Below are 16,944 nucleotides of genomic sequence, written 5' to 3'. Positions count from 1 at the left end.
TCTCTATATATGCAGTTTAAACTATACATCTCTATATATGCAGTTAAAACTATAATCTCTATATATACAGTTAAAACTATACATCCCTATATATACAGTTAAAACTATACATCCCTATATATACAGTTAAAATTATACATCCCTATATATACAGTTAAAACTATACATCTCTCTCTCTCTATATATATATATATATATACAATTATAACTATACATCTCTCTCTCTCTCTCTCTCTCTCTATATATATATATATATATATATATATATATATATATATATATACAGTTATAACTATACATCTCTCTCTATATATACAGTTAAAATTATACATCTCTATATATACAGTTTAAACTATACATCTCTCTCTCTCTATATATATACAGTTATAACTATACATCTCTCTCTCTCTCTCTCTCTCTCTCTATATATATATATATATATATATATATATATATATATATATATATATATACAATTATAACTATACATATCTCTCTTATATATACAGTTATACATGTTTATATATTTTCTACAGGTTTCACTCCAAAAGTAACTAAATGATTCTTATGAATATATAAACGAGGCTGCTAGGCATAAGTGGTCCTAATGTGGACTATATTTAGTTTTAGTTTTGTAAAAGGTAAAGAATCCCTTTATGAAAGTTCAGAAATTTCCAATTTTTGTGAAAATGTATTTTATTATTCAACATTTTTGTATCCCTACTGAAAATTTTCAAAACTATCTCTAAAATATTTTTTTCATTCTAAATCTGTTAAAAATCAATGTTTAACTAAAATTCGCAAATAAAAACATGTCTTTTCTTAATAACATTCTATAGTTATGATAATAGCTTATTATTCAATGATATAGTTACATTTATATTTTTGAATTTATCTAAAATTTTATTTCATATCAAACTAAAAAAATGTAATTTCCTTTTCTCTTTTTCATAGTTTGATCCAGTGGTAAGTTTTTTTAATTTTTTATTTATTTATTACTAAAAAGACTGGTATTGCTGGTATTAGTTTTTGAGTTTAAAAAAAAAACAAATTTACTTTTGAAATGACCCTTAAGTAAATAAAAGCAAACACTAGAAAATGTATTTTATTCCTTGACAAATGATGTAAACAAACATTCATGTTTAGTCATAATGATTATATTTATTAGAATTGTTTTTTTTAAAATGCAGAATTCATTATAGAATATTTGAAAATAAAATTAATTTTATTCAATCTATAAAGAAATTCCATTGTTTACTTTGTTGCAAAAGCATGAATTTTGAGCTGGTTATCCTTTCTTTTCTTTTTTTTTTTTACTTATATAAGAAAATGTCAGAACAAAAATGTTAAAAATTTGAAATGGAAATCAGCATTGTCGAAAATGTATTTGCCTATGATTGGAAACATGGTTGTATTCATTAAAAATTAATCCTCTTACTCAAAATGTCCAATTTTAAAACAATCTGAATTACTTTTTTTTTTTTTTTTTTTTTGTGTGTGTGAGTCAAATGTATCCAGTGAAAAAAATTTTTTTTTTTTTTTTTTTCATTCGAAAAAATTTATCAAATGTCTATGGATACATTTTTGAAATTCCTCCATCAGGATCATTTTTTTTTTTCATCTATCGTGATGAGATTTAACACACCTTGCTGAACTCTTTCTGTCAAAGTAGGTTTCCTTTTATCCCCGAAAGTTGACAGGGTTGCTTTTCTACCTTTTTATAGGATCTGAATTTTTCCCCATGCGCTTCTGGAACTAATTCATAATTCTAAAGAATGCTTGCCTTTACAACATGTCAGCATAATCCAATTGTAAGATCGCTGCATTTCTGGCCTTTCTCTATTAACACTGTTTGTAACAGTATCGGTTATATTATTTTAGAGTACTCTTGGTTGAGAAAAATTCTTTTCTTTTTTTTCAAAATGTTGGAGATAATTTTTTCTCATGGGTGACTAGATTAAATTCATTTTCTCTATTATCCTGAAGCGTTCACCTTTTATTCAACTCCTAGAACTGCTTGCCTGTGGAACTCTGTTCTACTGGCCAGCTTCCCAACTGACTACAACATAGTCATCTTCAAATCAAAGGTAAACAAGTTCTTGATATCCCGCCTACTAAAATAATTAAATTTTATCTAATTTCCACCACTAACGAACACTACGCTGTTGTCTTGTTAACCACTTTACACTCATTAACCTTAATCCTCAAATGGCCATCTGGCCTTAATAAGTGGTGACTCCCATGTAAAAAAAAGCAAAAAAAAAAACTTATTTGAATTTCCTATTCCTTTCTCATCTTTTCCACTTCTGTTCCATTCTACATTTGGTTTCTGAAATTTTAGCTGTACCTGGGAGAGTCCAGGCAAGTCCAGGCAGGTCATTGAAAATATCTTTATTGAGCATGTGTTTCGGTACAGAATCTTCCCCATGGTTTTCCTGATGTTTGTCCTATTTCAAGCATCACCTTGTTTTTTAATTTACTTGGACATTCCAAGATGGAGCAACTGAGGAAACTATTTATAATAGACATCCTGTGATTTACTAGTGTTACTACTTCAATGGAGTGTTTTCCTTTGAACGAATCTTGTTGAGAACAAATTTTGGTATGAGACTCCAATTGTTCAAAATTTAAGATATTTGATGCGTTTCTGCAATGTATAAGATATGATTTTTTTGATTCAATAAAAAAATAAATAAAACTGGTCATTTGTTTCTGAGATTAGTTTTAGACTTGATAGAAAAGAAATAACATGTCACTGAAGAAATAAGATTTCTGAGGATTATGTAATGAAATTTATAGAAGGGGATACATATGTAAACATAAAAAATTAAATGGAAAAATAAGAATTGGAGTTAGACACATTTTTTAAGTAATATTTCGTAAGATAAAAATTAAAATTTTGATGTTAAACATTCAATCTTCACTTCTGGGGTAATCACCTGAAGAGTTAACATGAAAAAAAAAAGTGTTTTACAAAATTTATGATTAAGGTAGATTTCACTGAAAAAAACAACAAAAAAAAACCCATTTTATTTTCAATTAATAAAAGAAATTTGCAGCATTATTTTTTTTCAAAAGTTTTCATTTTAACCATAAAAATAGTACTTATAGAAAGGATATTTCGCATAGCAATATCTGTTAAGGAACATAAAAATTGGTAATCAAACTATTTGTGACAGTGGTGTGCAAAGGTCCTGTGATTCTTGGTGTGAATTTCTTTATTATATGCCCAAAAGATTTAAGTATAAGTCCTAGTACTGAGAACTCTTATGAGAAAAGGAGATAATTTGATTGGATAATACATGCTGCTTTGTGATAATATATATGTACATGAATTAAATAAACAATATTTGGTGCTACTACAGTGTGATTCCTACCCTCATTTTCTGTTCCTACTTCAATATGGGTGATTCCAAATAAAAAATACTACATGTGATTCAAAAAAAATAAAAAAAAAACTACATGTGATTCCAAATAAAAAATACTACATGTGATTCCAAATAAAATAAAAAATATACATGTGATTCTAAATAAAATATACATGTGATTCTAAATAAAATATACATGTGATTCTAAATAAAATATACATGTGATTCTAAATAAAAAAAATACATGTGATTCTAAATAAAAAAATACTACATGTGATTCTAAATAAAAAAATACTACATGTGATTCTAAATTAAAAAAAAACTACATGTGATTCCAAATAAAATAAAAAATACTATATGTGGAGCATCAAAAGGCCAAGGAGGAAGTGCCAAAGCATACTTATAGATCAACAAATACTGCGGTTTAATTATTATCAGAAAGTGTGCTCTGAGATCGTATCTGTGACTAGGAGAGAAAAGATGAGGGCAACAACAGACAACCCAATACAAGTAGATGAGGCCAGATTTGCATGGTGCCGGAAATACAATTGTGGCCATCTGTTGGAAATACAATTTGTTGGAAATACAATCGTAACTATCAGCTGGAGATGAACCTGCCGAAGAAAACATTGGAAATTTAGTGCAAAATCATTGGAGCCATGGCACACACATTGATGGTCCATGGTTCTTTGGATTGTTGAGGTACCGATGTCAGGTACTTCTACATACGCAAATGAGATGCAGCAATGTTAATCTCTATCATTGAACACGAAGTAGAAGTAGGTTCAACAATATATTCTTATGAATAGCCAGCTTATAGGCAATGTCATCAAGCTGGGTACAATCACAAAATAGTACATCACCAGGAACACTATGTAGATCAAAATACAGAGAGGACTTGGTTAGACAGCAAGATTAAGATTTTGAAGAAAAATGAGGAATTCCACAGCATCTACTCCAGTCACATTTGGTTGAACGCAGCTGACATGTTTTGAGATCAAGACCACTGACATGTTTTGAGATCAAGACCACTATGTAGCAATCTTAAGCAACATCAAACAAGTTTTTATTATTTTTACTAAATTAGTGAAAATTCAATTTTGCAGTATTGACAACCAAAGTTAATTTTGATAGTTCGTTTTATCGATTTTTCAGCATGTTTTATAGAATAGAATAAAATAGTGTCAAGAAGTTTTTTTTTTATTCTCTTTTCGTAGGAATCAACTTAGACCCGAAATATAGGGTAGGAATCACACTATAGTAGAACTTTGAGGGTAGGAATCGTGCTTTAGTAGCACTCAATATTTTTACAGTAGGGAAAATGTTTATTTGGGAAACAGTGAAGATGTGTCGTCAATTCCGAGGCCACCTCAAGATTGTCATCAAAGCCAAAGTTCATCAAGTGAAGTCAATAATTTATGAAAACAAGTTGGCCCAAGTTAATAAAAAAAAGAATGAAATTCCTTTCTTTTCCCCCCAGACAATCATTGTGCAAACAAATATTGTTTGCACCCTGTATATATCATATACATATCACATTAACTCTGGTCAGTCGCGAAACACAATGGATACCCCCTGTAAGGGCAGCAACACGTGAGGCAAGGATTGCACAAATACCAACAACACTTTTGCTGAGTCGGCATTGCTTGAGTCCAGTGATAAGAAGTCCAGGACGACTGGAAACAATGCCGAGATAAGCGGAAAGCACATACAGCACCTGGAATTCCCAAATGGTCACCCATTTTAGTACTGACCATGTTCTATGTTGCTTAACACATTCACAGCAATATTTCAATGTATATTTCAACATGTCTTGTTGGTTAGTTTTAAACATAGCAAAAGTGGATTATCAGAAATTGATTATGATTATTTAATTCTTGTAGGCTTATCGATTGGAACCACTTGTGAATCCATTTGCTTCCAACCACAAACCAGTTCTGATGCCGCATCATAAAGGACGTAAACGATTGCATTTAGGTAAGACTTTTTTTTAGCGGAAAAAAATCGCCTCTAAAGGATTTTCTCATTTCATACATTCTCATTTATTGCATGAAAAGATTTTTTTACTTTTATTTTTTATTTTAATTTTTAAAAATTATTTTAATGTTCCTTTTTAATTTGAAATTACATTTATCTCCTCCCTTTTTTTTTCATGACTATTTCACTTTTGTGTACTTCCAAATTCTGGTGGTGTGCTGTAAATTTTGGTTTCACTAATTTTTATCTTCTCAGCCTTAGTACTGGAATCAAGGAGTGGTAACTGTTTTGTCCTCGTGTAAAATAAGAAATTTTTATTTTTGTTCTCGTCTAGAGCATCCTTTTGTAGAAGCTGAATTTTCCTCCACATTAAAAAAACTGATGTTTCGACCAATGTAATCTCTGACCATTTTCAAGTGCATCTTTTCAAACTCACGAATTTATCCATATAGAAATGTGGTGCAATGAGTAACAGTTTTAAGTGACAGATTTTTTAGATGTTGATGCAGATAATATTTAGAATAAAATAAAATTACTATCTGATCATAGCTGACAGAACAAGAACAATCTACTGTGGATAAATAAATGGTTCAATTTGAATCTTCATATAAATTTTTGAGTTTGACATAAAGATTCCCAATGTAAGTTGGAGGTTACATAGGCTGAAATGTCAATTTTTAATGTGGTGGAAAATTCCGCTTCCACAAAGGATTGTAGTCATTTGATTAATTTGCATTATCAACTCTCATCTCAAAAATTCCAATTTACATATAAAAAAGAAATTTACTTAAAAGAAAAAAAAAGTGATTTCAAATGAATGTGGATTGAATATTGTTTTAAAGTAAAAAAAAAAAAATCTAATTACGTCGTGTATCAGGCAATATTTAAAAAAAAAGTTCAGTGTCTCAAATTTGGTTGTGACCTTTGAATTTTTTTTTATTTACACATTTTTTTTATCTGCTATAAGCAGAGAATAAAGTAGCAGTCACACATTTTCATTTAGACAACTTTTTTTTTTTTTTTAATCAAAAAGTGATTTCCTGTCTGCTTCCACCCACATGTACACTCTGTGTCTTTCTCTTAATTGTGACTTGAAACTGATTGGATTTGTTTAAAAAAAAGGAAAAGTTGTCATTTTCTTTTTGGTGTTGTCTTTGTACACAAAAGGATTTCAGCCATTTTTAGCCAGTGGCTACTTCTATTCCTGCTTTATACATTTTAATATAAGGATTCTTTGTCAGTATTGGACATATCAAACAATGGCTTGTGTCTAGACCACTGAGGGTGCTTTCCCTCTTCCATCAGGTAAAAACAAGCATAGTTCTCTGAGAACGACTTTCCAGATAACTGCAATAAAATAGTGAATGTTATCTGTGTGGTTTTGTGTTTTATTTTAAGAACAGTTTCTTTCATCATGATCAATACACTTTGAATCAAAAATGGTGGACTGGGAGACCATCATCATCACTGCTGCCATCTTCAAATTTGTACAATGAACAATGTTACAAAAATAATGTCATATCAACATAGAACGGTATAAAAACTTTTTTAATCTTGTCACACACATATTCCAATTTTATCTCCTTGCTTTTTAAGAGCTGGTGTCATTCAACTATCAATCTCTGTAGCTAAATGGCAATAGAGAAAGTCATCATTGTCATTCATTTTAAACAGATGGCCATCACATAAAGTTGGACTCTATCAGTAGTTCCATGATAGGTGCTCAACTGAGCTGCAATTGCAATCATAAACTTTATGAACAAAGTTTCTTTCCAAGGACTTCTCATCTGTTAAACACATTATCATGGAAATGTTTCCCTCTAGACTACAACATGGTTTGTATTATTTGAATTCTTTGGACTACTGTTCTCATCTTGAGTATCGTTTTCACGTTTTGGTCAGTGTAACCTCCGACCAGCTGTCAAACTTAGGGAATCCTTCTGTAGAACTCTGGAATTTGCACATTTCAACAAGAAGTTCAGAGGTAAAATCAGCCAAAACATGAAAATAAAATAAAAAAATAACTGAAAGAATCCAATATTGAATGATCAATCCTCATTTCAAAAACATTGCAACATGGTTATTATAAAGTTTAATGTCAATAAATACCTGTCAAGTCAACATGTTAATTAATCAAAGATTGTTCTTAATCATTTCATAGTTCCGTCATCCAACTGAAAATCTCATTAACTCTTATCCCCAAGTGGCTTTTCGCTTTGATAAGTAGTGAATCCTTATATAAAAAGACATTTTAAGCAGTTTACCAAATTGTTTTCTAAAAGACAAAAAAACTGATAAACTATGATTACTATTAATTTATTATAAAATAGAATTTACTTTTCATTAATTTAAATTTGTTTTGCAGAATTACGTGAAAGTTTAACTCGAGTTGGAGCAGATATTAAACATAAGATTATTGAATCGCTGAAAAGTACTTGGAATTCAATTAATGAATTTGCTCGTGCACACACGACCAGTCAAGCCTTTGAGCTCGAAGTTGACAAAGAAGTAAATGATGTTATAAGTCAGTTAAGCATTGCTGAAGATGAAAGAGCAGAAACTGGATGTAAGACTTTTTTCTTTCTTTTTTTTCTTCTGTATTTTTTTTTTTGTGTGTGTGTGTGTATATATATATATATATATATATATATATATATATAGTGTCTAACATATTTATACTATCACTAGAAAGAAAATGAGACTCATTGGTTCACCTATTAAACTTGTGTTAAATTGTTTGGATCTGTAAAAAAAAAAGCCAATCAAGTTAATCTTTTTTTTTTTTTTTGCTTTATCTCCCTTGCTCTATGGATACAAGTTAAATAATGTACTAGTTATGATATTTCCTTTGCGTGTATTTATACTGTAATGTGAAAAAAATGTGACCCGTTAGGTTACTCATCTGGCTAGATTGTTTAAATGGGGGGGGGGGGGATTTCACCAAGGCATTTATATAAAAAATGTAAAAAGATAAAATCGCAAATTAGTCTTTGTTTCTACTCTTTATATTTCCCTCTCCAGATACAAGTTGAATAGTATTACTACCTTTACTTCTGGTCCTGGATATGACTTAAAACTATATCCGATGGTGAGGCCCCACCTTGCGGGCCTTAGGGAGTGTGGAGCCACCCTTTAATTGCCATTGCTCCCAGGTCCACTCTGACCCAGACGGAGTGGTAGTACCTGTTAGGGTCCCAACAATGGGTTGAATAGAATCTGACTTAAAAAAAAAATATATACTCCATTAAAAAGGGTTCATAAAAATAACTAGATTCGGCATTAAATAACCTGAAAAAGGTTGATATGCCGTAAAACAAAAACAGCCAACCTTTACTTCTGTTTATAATAAACTATTCTAATGTTTTGGCTGACTATTGCTGAAAATTCCCTAATGGGAAAAGCGAAGACAAGCAAAAAAAAACTGTATTTAATTGACCATGTTTTTTAAAAAATTTCCAAATTCTAAGCAGAAACAAAATGGTGAGTCATTTGCAATTAAGTTGTTTCGTTATTTAAAGCAATATTTCATAAAGCAAGTATACATATGGATATGTATTATGATATTACTAGTAGGACATCATGGAAATTCCACAGTGTTTTCTACATCAATCTGTATAATTTATGATATTTTTAATAATATTCCTTTTGAAATAAATACCTGTTAAGACCAATACTATTAAAAAAAATGACTTTCTTTTTTCATAAAAATAATTGTTATAGTCAGTTATTTTTTAAATAAAAAAATCTCTATTTAAAAATGTAGCAATTTTATTCTTTTTAAAATAAGTATTCTGTCTTCTTCTTCAAATGAATAGAACATCATTTTTTTGTTAAATGTTAACTAAATGTTAAAATTTATACTGTTTTAATTGAGATGATGTAATTTTTTGAAATTTTAAAATGAGTAAAGTTAAAAAGTGTTACCATAGCAACATCAAATGAATCACCAATCACCATCTTTACTGATTGGACAATCTCATTTATTCATTTATATGTACGAACATGAAATGCCTTAGTGTATTATAATAATAGTAATATAAATTTGTGGTTTATGTATTCTCAAAATGTCTCCGTAATAGTCCTTTGTGCTTTCAAATGCTCAAGACTAGCATTGTATGCCATGCAAGAACAAGCAAGAATGGTTTCTTCTATCCACATTATAATTGTTGATGTTTTTTGACATTTGAACCCATGACCTCTAGCTGGAAGTTATTGCAACTGCTGTTTCAGCAGAACTTTAAAAAACGAAAACATAATGTCAGTTGTTTGAGTCATGGTCATTGTATGTGAAATATGAAATTCGATTAATGAATTTGCTCGTGCGCACATGATCAGTCAAGTCCTTGAGCTGGAAGTTGACAAAGTAAATGTTATAAGTCAGTTAAGCATTGCTGAAGATGAAAAAGCAGGAACTTGATGTAAGACATTTTTCATGTGTGTGTATTTACTATGTCTTAACTTATTTCTACTTTAATTAAAAAGTTACTCGTATTGTCACTCATTAAACATGGGTTTGAATCCATAAAAATAAAATTTTTTAGGAATTGTTTTGTATTTGTTTGAATTTTTACTGAAATGTTACTTTTGTGTTCCTTTCAGCCATTGCTTCAAGCCATGATGATGAGATCAGTATGGGACAGTTGAATGAAGGCCGACGAATTGATTATGTTCTACAAGAGAAACCAATTGAAAGCTTTAATGATTACTTATTTGCATTAGCAAGTCATGGATGTTATTGGTGAGTTTCACACTATTTATAAATCATCCAATTGCTATCTATGTACTAATACTGTGGATAAAAGTAAAAACACCCAATTTCCTCATAACGATGCAACCTATTGAATTATTTCATTATTGAAACTACTGTTCTCGTCTTGAATGTTATTAAAAAACATTTTCTAACTCTTATTCGCCCCAAACAAGATGAGGTGCCATGCATACAGGGTCATTATGTAAGGAGTTGAGTAGTGAGGTATTTGTTTACATTATATTTAAATTTCTGCAAGTTAGTACAATCAGAGAGAAGAAACTATTAGAGCATCTAAATACCTTTTAACAATGAAGGGGTGGAATTTTGCTGCTTGTCGGATTAGGTGGGATTATTTACGTCAGGTATTTTTGGCTGATGTAACCTCGAATCTTTTTATAGGTACATTTTGTTAAACTCTAGTAAAACATGGAATTTTTAATGGAAATTATTAAATTCATACAAATACCTCCCCCTCCCACCCCCAAAAAGTAAATTTTCTACAGGAATTAAAAGAAACTTTGGTGATAACTTGTCTATTGTATTAAAAACATAAGATTTTTTCGAATCTTTTTTGTTATTCTGGAACATTTGTCTATATCATCCTTACAAACCTACTAAGGTATGACTCTGATTTCCTTTCTGATGGCTTCCTTCAGTTTCATGATGGTCTCAATGCATAGCTCTGTCTTCAATGAGAAGAATGATATATAATAAAGTTGAACTAGGTCAACACTTCTGATTGAAATTGCATTTTGTTGACTCTAGGTCTTCGCTTCCAAAATTTTCTTAAGGAATTCTATTTTTAATAACACATGGTCATCTGACACTAGATCTTTAATCCCCACCCTAAAAAAATTGGTTACCATGGAAATGAACCAGTTTTTGATTTATTAAATATAATTATTATTTTTAGTTTTTTGTATAACATAATAATCAAGAGAGAATTGGCTCTATAATAATAAATACAAAATCTACATAAATTAAAATATCATATTTAAGTGTATTTTATGACTGGGCAACACTGGGTGGTGTGCTAGTATATATAGAAAAATGACTTTGTCTATCTTTGGAATGATCTCTACCAAACTACTCTGTCAATTACAGACTTGAAATTTGATCTATATAAGATTTAGACCTGTGAAACAAATTTGATTTATTTTTTTGCCAGTAAAAATAGCTTATAAGGGATGAAAATTGAAAAAGTCAACTAAACAGGTTATTTCTATGCATGTGCAAATATACATTTTTTCAAAAGTTTTTATATGCATATGATTGTAACGAATAATGCTGGAGAATTATGTGTTTTGGTTTTGATTCTAGCTGATGGCACCCAAGTCCTATTATATTTTTTAAACTTTTGAAATCATTATTACATATTGGGTACAATATGATAATCATTAGAAAATTGGCTGTATAATAATAAATATGAAATTTGCATGAATATCATTTAAGCATATTTTATGACTAAGCAATGCCAGGTAGTCTGCTAGTATGATTATAAAAAAGAAATTGGGGTTTATTTTTTTTATTTTATTTTTTTTTATTTTATATTATTTTATTTTATTTTTTTAATAAAATATTAATTTTCACTTTTGCTTACATCACTTAATTATTTACGAGCCTAACTAATAAAATAAATTTTTGGTAAAATTCAACTTTCTTTGTTGACTTCTATACCAATGTTCCTCTAGAAAATTAATATATTTTTATAGAACGGTATGTCTTTTGCTTCAAAATGTAACTCAGTTTCCGATGTCACGTCATCTGTTTCAAATGTTTTCCACTCAGAGCAATTCTTCTGAGGTGAAGTCTCTAAGTAGTACTGGAAGCTATATCTGCAGATTAGGGACAATTTTGACATTATTGCAATCGATTTGCAACACTGGTGAAAAAACAGATTTTTCTTCATTTAAATTCCTACAAATAATTCATAACAATATTCAGTATTGATAGTTCTTAATGTAATCAATGTAACCTTGCACATCTCAAAATAATGAAATCATACAAAATAATGAAATCATATAAAATAATGAAATCATATAAAATAATGAAATCATATAAAATAATGAAATCATATAAAATAATGAAATCATATAAAATAATGAAATCATACAAAATAATGAAATCATACAAAATAATGAAATCATACAAAATAATGAAATCATACAAAATAATGAAATCATACAAAATAATGAAATCATACAAAATAATGAAATCATATAAAATAATGAAATCATACAAAATAATGAAATCATACAAAATAATGAAATCATACAAAATAATGAAATCATATAAAATAATGAAATCATATAAAATAATGAAATCATACAAAATAATGAAATCATATAAAATAATGAAATCATATAAAATAATGAAATCATACAAAATAATGAAATCATATAAAATAATGAAATCATATAAAATAATGAAATCATACAAAATAATGAAATCATATAAAATAATGAAATCATATAAAATAATGAAATCATACAAAATAATGAAATCATATAAAATAATGAAATCATACAAAATAATGAAATCATACAAAATAATGAAATCATATAAAATAATGAAATCATATAAAATAATGAAATCATATAAAATAATGAAATCATACAAAATAATGAAATCATATAAAATAATGAAATCATACAAAATAATGAAATCATACAAAATAATGAAATCATACAAAATAATGAAATCATATAAAATAATGAAATCATATAAAATAATGAAATCATATAAAATAATGAAATCATATAAAATAATGAAATCATACAAAATAATGAAATCATACAAAATAATGAAATCATATAAAATAATGAAATCATATAAAATAATGAAATCATATAAAATAATGAAATCATATAAAATAATGAAATCATACAAAATAATGAAATCATACAAAATAATGAAATCATACAAAATAATGAAATCATAAAATAATGAAATCATACAAAATAATGAAATCATACAAAATAATGAAATCATACAAAATAATGAAATCATATAAAATAATGAAATCATATAAAATAATGAAATCATATAAAATAATGAAATCATACAAAATAATGAAATCATATAAAATAATGAAATCATACAAAATAATGAAATCATACAAAATAATGAAATCATATAAAATAATGAAATCATACAAAATAATGAAATCATACAAAATAATGAAATCATACAAAATAATGAAATCATACAAAATAATGAAATCATACAAAATAATGAAATCATATAAAATAATGAAATCATACAAAATAATGAAATCATATAAAATAATGAAATCATACAAAATAATGAAATCATACAAAATAATGAAATCATACAAAATAATGAAATCATACAAAATAATGAAATCATACAAATAATGAAATCATACAAAATAATGAAATCATATAAAATAAACTTCTTAACTGATTTATATTTAAAAATCCCTTAATCACACCTTAAAATAAATATCAATACATGCACAATGGAAAAATGACAAACTTACTAGAATGACTTTCTTAGTGTTCAACACCATTCATATTTCTATGATTGCATTTAAAATAAGCAACCACTTAACTATTTGCGACAGATTCCAAATAACTTTTTACGCCATTGCTTTGGATGAACAATGCTAAATCAAAGCACATAAAAAAAGCAATGCTATATCAAAACACATAAAAAAAGCAATGCTATATAAAAACACATAAAAAAAAGCAATGCTATATCAAAACACATAAAAAAAAGCAATGCTATATCAAAACACATAAAAAAAGCAATGCTATATCAAAACACGTAAAAAAAAGCAATGCTATATCAAAACACATAAAAAAAAGCAATGCTATATCAAAACACATAAAAAAAAGCAATGCTATATCAAAACACATAAAAAAAGCAATGCTATATCAAAACACATAAAAAAAGCAATGCTATATCAAAACACATAAAAATCATATTTTGTTTTATTGTTTTCAATCTTTACAACAGTAGCTTCACTTAAATGATTGTAATTTGTAAATTAATAATCCGATTGGTTTTAAGTTTTTACACGTTATTAAAAGGTTAGTACTTTATAAAAATCAGGTTTTTTTTTGGTGCATCTATCGAGTTACTTGAACGATCTTGTTGACCAATGTTTGTTTTCAAATCTTATTTTCTTTTACTCTTACAGGGAGTCTGAAGACACTGTGTTGTTGGTGCTGAAGGAACTCTACAGTTTGATTGGTGTGAGACCTCAAATGCCATGGCCGGACTCCCAGGCAACTCGGCAGGGTTCTATACCCACAACACCAAGCAGTGTTGGTATTAATATGCATGCACCTCCTCCCCAAGGACCAGTTCCACTTTCTTCTCCCTCACAGCCACTGCCTACATCTGGTTACCTACCAACTTCAAGTTCAACAAGTACGCCCTCTCCCATGCCAATGACAGCTGGTTTCCCAAGCCCCATCGGGCTACCCACAAGGATGCCCAATGTGTCACATCCACCCCCAATAGCAAATATTGGTCCACCTCCACTTACAGGATTTGTGAAATCGGGAAAATAGGAAATTAAATAAAATTTTGTTCTTTATTTTATGGGGCATTGTATGGGTGGCGGGCACTGGTTATGAAAACACAAGAAGAAGAAGAAAAACAGAACAAGGTATTTTCAATTCCATGTCTCGACAGAAACAGGAAAGAAGAAAGCATGGATGATTTAGATTAAACGTGTGGCAATAAACTGAAAATATAAAAAAAATCATGCAATGTTTTTTTTTTGTTTTTTTTTTCATTCTGACTCCATGTTTTTTGCATTTAATTTTTCTTGTTAAACATTCAAATGAGTAATAATGGTATTTATAATTATTAACAGAACGTGTGGAAATTCCACATCTGTATCTTTTTTTCTGTTGGAGTTGCTGTGCTTAAAGGGAGTAGAATTTTTTGTCATGAATGCAGACCCCACAATATTATTATACCACTTTTGTTTAAACTGAAATATTATTCTGGTTAATACAATTTCAGAATATATCTGGTTATGGGAATCTATCTCCAAAACCCTTGTGCCATATTTCCATTCTGCAGATGTCTGCCAGACCCCACAACATAAATTGTACCACCTTTGTCCAATCTGAAACCTACTTATCTAACTACTTTGTTAAGTGTAGTTTCAAAATATATTTGATTATGGAGAATATATTTGAATTCCAAAAACGCCACAGATATTATGATTTTGGACACTACATTGATCCTACCTCCAGAACCCATGTAAGAGTTTGTGGTATATTTTTATTCTAGGGATATCAAGCATAAATGCGTTCCTGACAATATTATTGAACCCTTTTTGGATAGAACAGACACTACACTTTGATCCTAGTCAAACTGCATTTGTTTGAGTTTCATGTTCGACACATGACCTCAGATGCAATTTTAAAACTATTTTTTTAGATTGCATCTTTGATGATCGTGCAAGGTGTATATGTGAAATTGTCTTTTATATTGCACTAGGGGGGGGGGGGTACCCGGCGTTGCCCGGGTGTTTGTAGGTGTGTATGGAGGGGGGAGGTAATTAATAATCCTGCTTAAATATTATAAAAAAGACGATGTAAAAAACAATGTGGAAACCAATGCCAACTACTTAACGGTCTGGACCACGAGTGAGAATAATTGATTAGCGTGTTAAGTTAAAGCTTATAAAGCTAAAAGAGGTTTAATTGACAGGACAACGCTAAATGAGGTCATCGCGTGATCGTTATTTTTAGTTTTCACTTCATTCCCAGATGATGGTGGGAAGGGGGGGGAAAGCAGAGCAAAAGCCGAGAACCCAACGTTTTTCACTGTATTTATACTTAAATGCAGGACGAACCGGGGACAAAGCGAAATAGCATGAATCTCATAAAAGTCGACATAAATAAATCTAGAGACGACCCGCGTTCCCAAATCCTACATATTATGATATAGGACCCATATAAACAGTTGTAAGCGATAGTAACGACCCCGGGAGCGTGTGCTCGAAAAGCCTTTTGAAGACATACACGAAATGGTCACACACATTTTGCATTTTATATATATAGATTTCATGTTCGACACATGACCTCAGATGCAATTTTAAAACTATTTTTTTTAGATTGCATCTTTGATGATCGTGCAAGGTGTATACGTGAAATTGTCTTTTATATTGCATTTCTTGTTCACACATAATTTATCACTGGTTAATTGGATTGTATCATTAAAACAATAATTTAAAAGCAGATAAAATGCAAAATGCACATTTAAAAAATGTACTCATTCAATCAGCAAAGTGTTTAATCTAACGTTGCTATGATAAAAAAATTCGATTTTATGCATTTATTTTTAAATGAATTGTTCCAAAATCAGATTATATCAATTAAAACAATAAAATAAATATTTTAAACAAGTGACATTCATTTTATTGATTCGAAGAATGTTTTGCTGACAAATATTTTTACAATAAGAAAGCAAAGAATATTGTTTCAAAAAAAATTTTTACAATTAAAGACATATTCGTTTTGATCAAAGAATATTTAGCTGATAATGAATATCATTTTTACATTAAGAATAGGTTAAGTTCTTCTTAATAGTATTGACCCTGGCAGACTTATTGTTCTAAAAAAATTCTAATAAATTATACAGATTTATATAGAAAGTGCTGTGAAGTTTCTACAAGTTCTTGTCCATATGCTAAGGCAATTTCTTCCATAAAAATATTGGTTGCTTCTAAAATCAAAGTCTTTAATTAATTTTTCCAAATCTGTAATGTTTCCATGTTTCATCAAATGGTTAATGTCCCAGACTGGATTGATTGTGGTTGAATTACACACTAATTACACACTCTGGAAATTACAATCTATG

General features: G+C 29.0%; 1 protein-coding gene across 4 annotated transcripts in view; it reads left to right on the top strand.

The window, feature by feature from the left end:
- Positions 1-14,830, top strand: part of LOC145267167 (triacylglycerol hydrolase DDHD2-like) — a 118,761-nt gene extending 103,931 nt beyond the window's left edge. For all 4 annotated transcript variants that reach the window (XM_080123219.1, XM_080123218.1, XM_080123217.1 and 1 more), the window contains 5 exons: positions 955-966; positions 5,252-5,345; positions 7,711-7,911; positions 9,945-10,083; positions 14,261-14,830. In XM_080123219.1, the coding sequence (XP_079979345.1) occupies positions 955-966; positions 5,252-5,345; positions 7,711-7,911; positions 9,945-10,083; positions 14,261-14,636 (822 nt within the window). In that variant the 3' untranslated portion in view covers positions 14,637-14,830. The remainder of the gene's footprint in view (positions 1-954; positions 967-5,251; positions 5,346-7,710; positions 7,912-9,944; positions 10,084-14,260) is intronic.
- Positions 14,831-16,944: the final 2,114 nt, after the last annotated feature.

This window comes from Euprymna scolopes, chromosome 42 (assembly GCF_053919585.1).
Source record: "Euprymna scolopes isolate OS-2025 chromosome 42, ASM5391958v1, whole genome shotgun sequence".
Lineage (NCBI taxonomy): Eukaryota > Metazoa > Mollusca > Cephalopoda > Sepiida > Sepiolidae > Euprymna > Euprymna scolopes.
The sequence above is the reverse complement of the archived record's forward strand: the minus strand, read 5'-3'. Positions and strand labels throughout refer to the sequence as shown.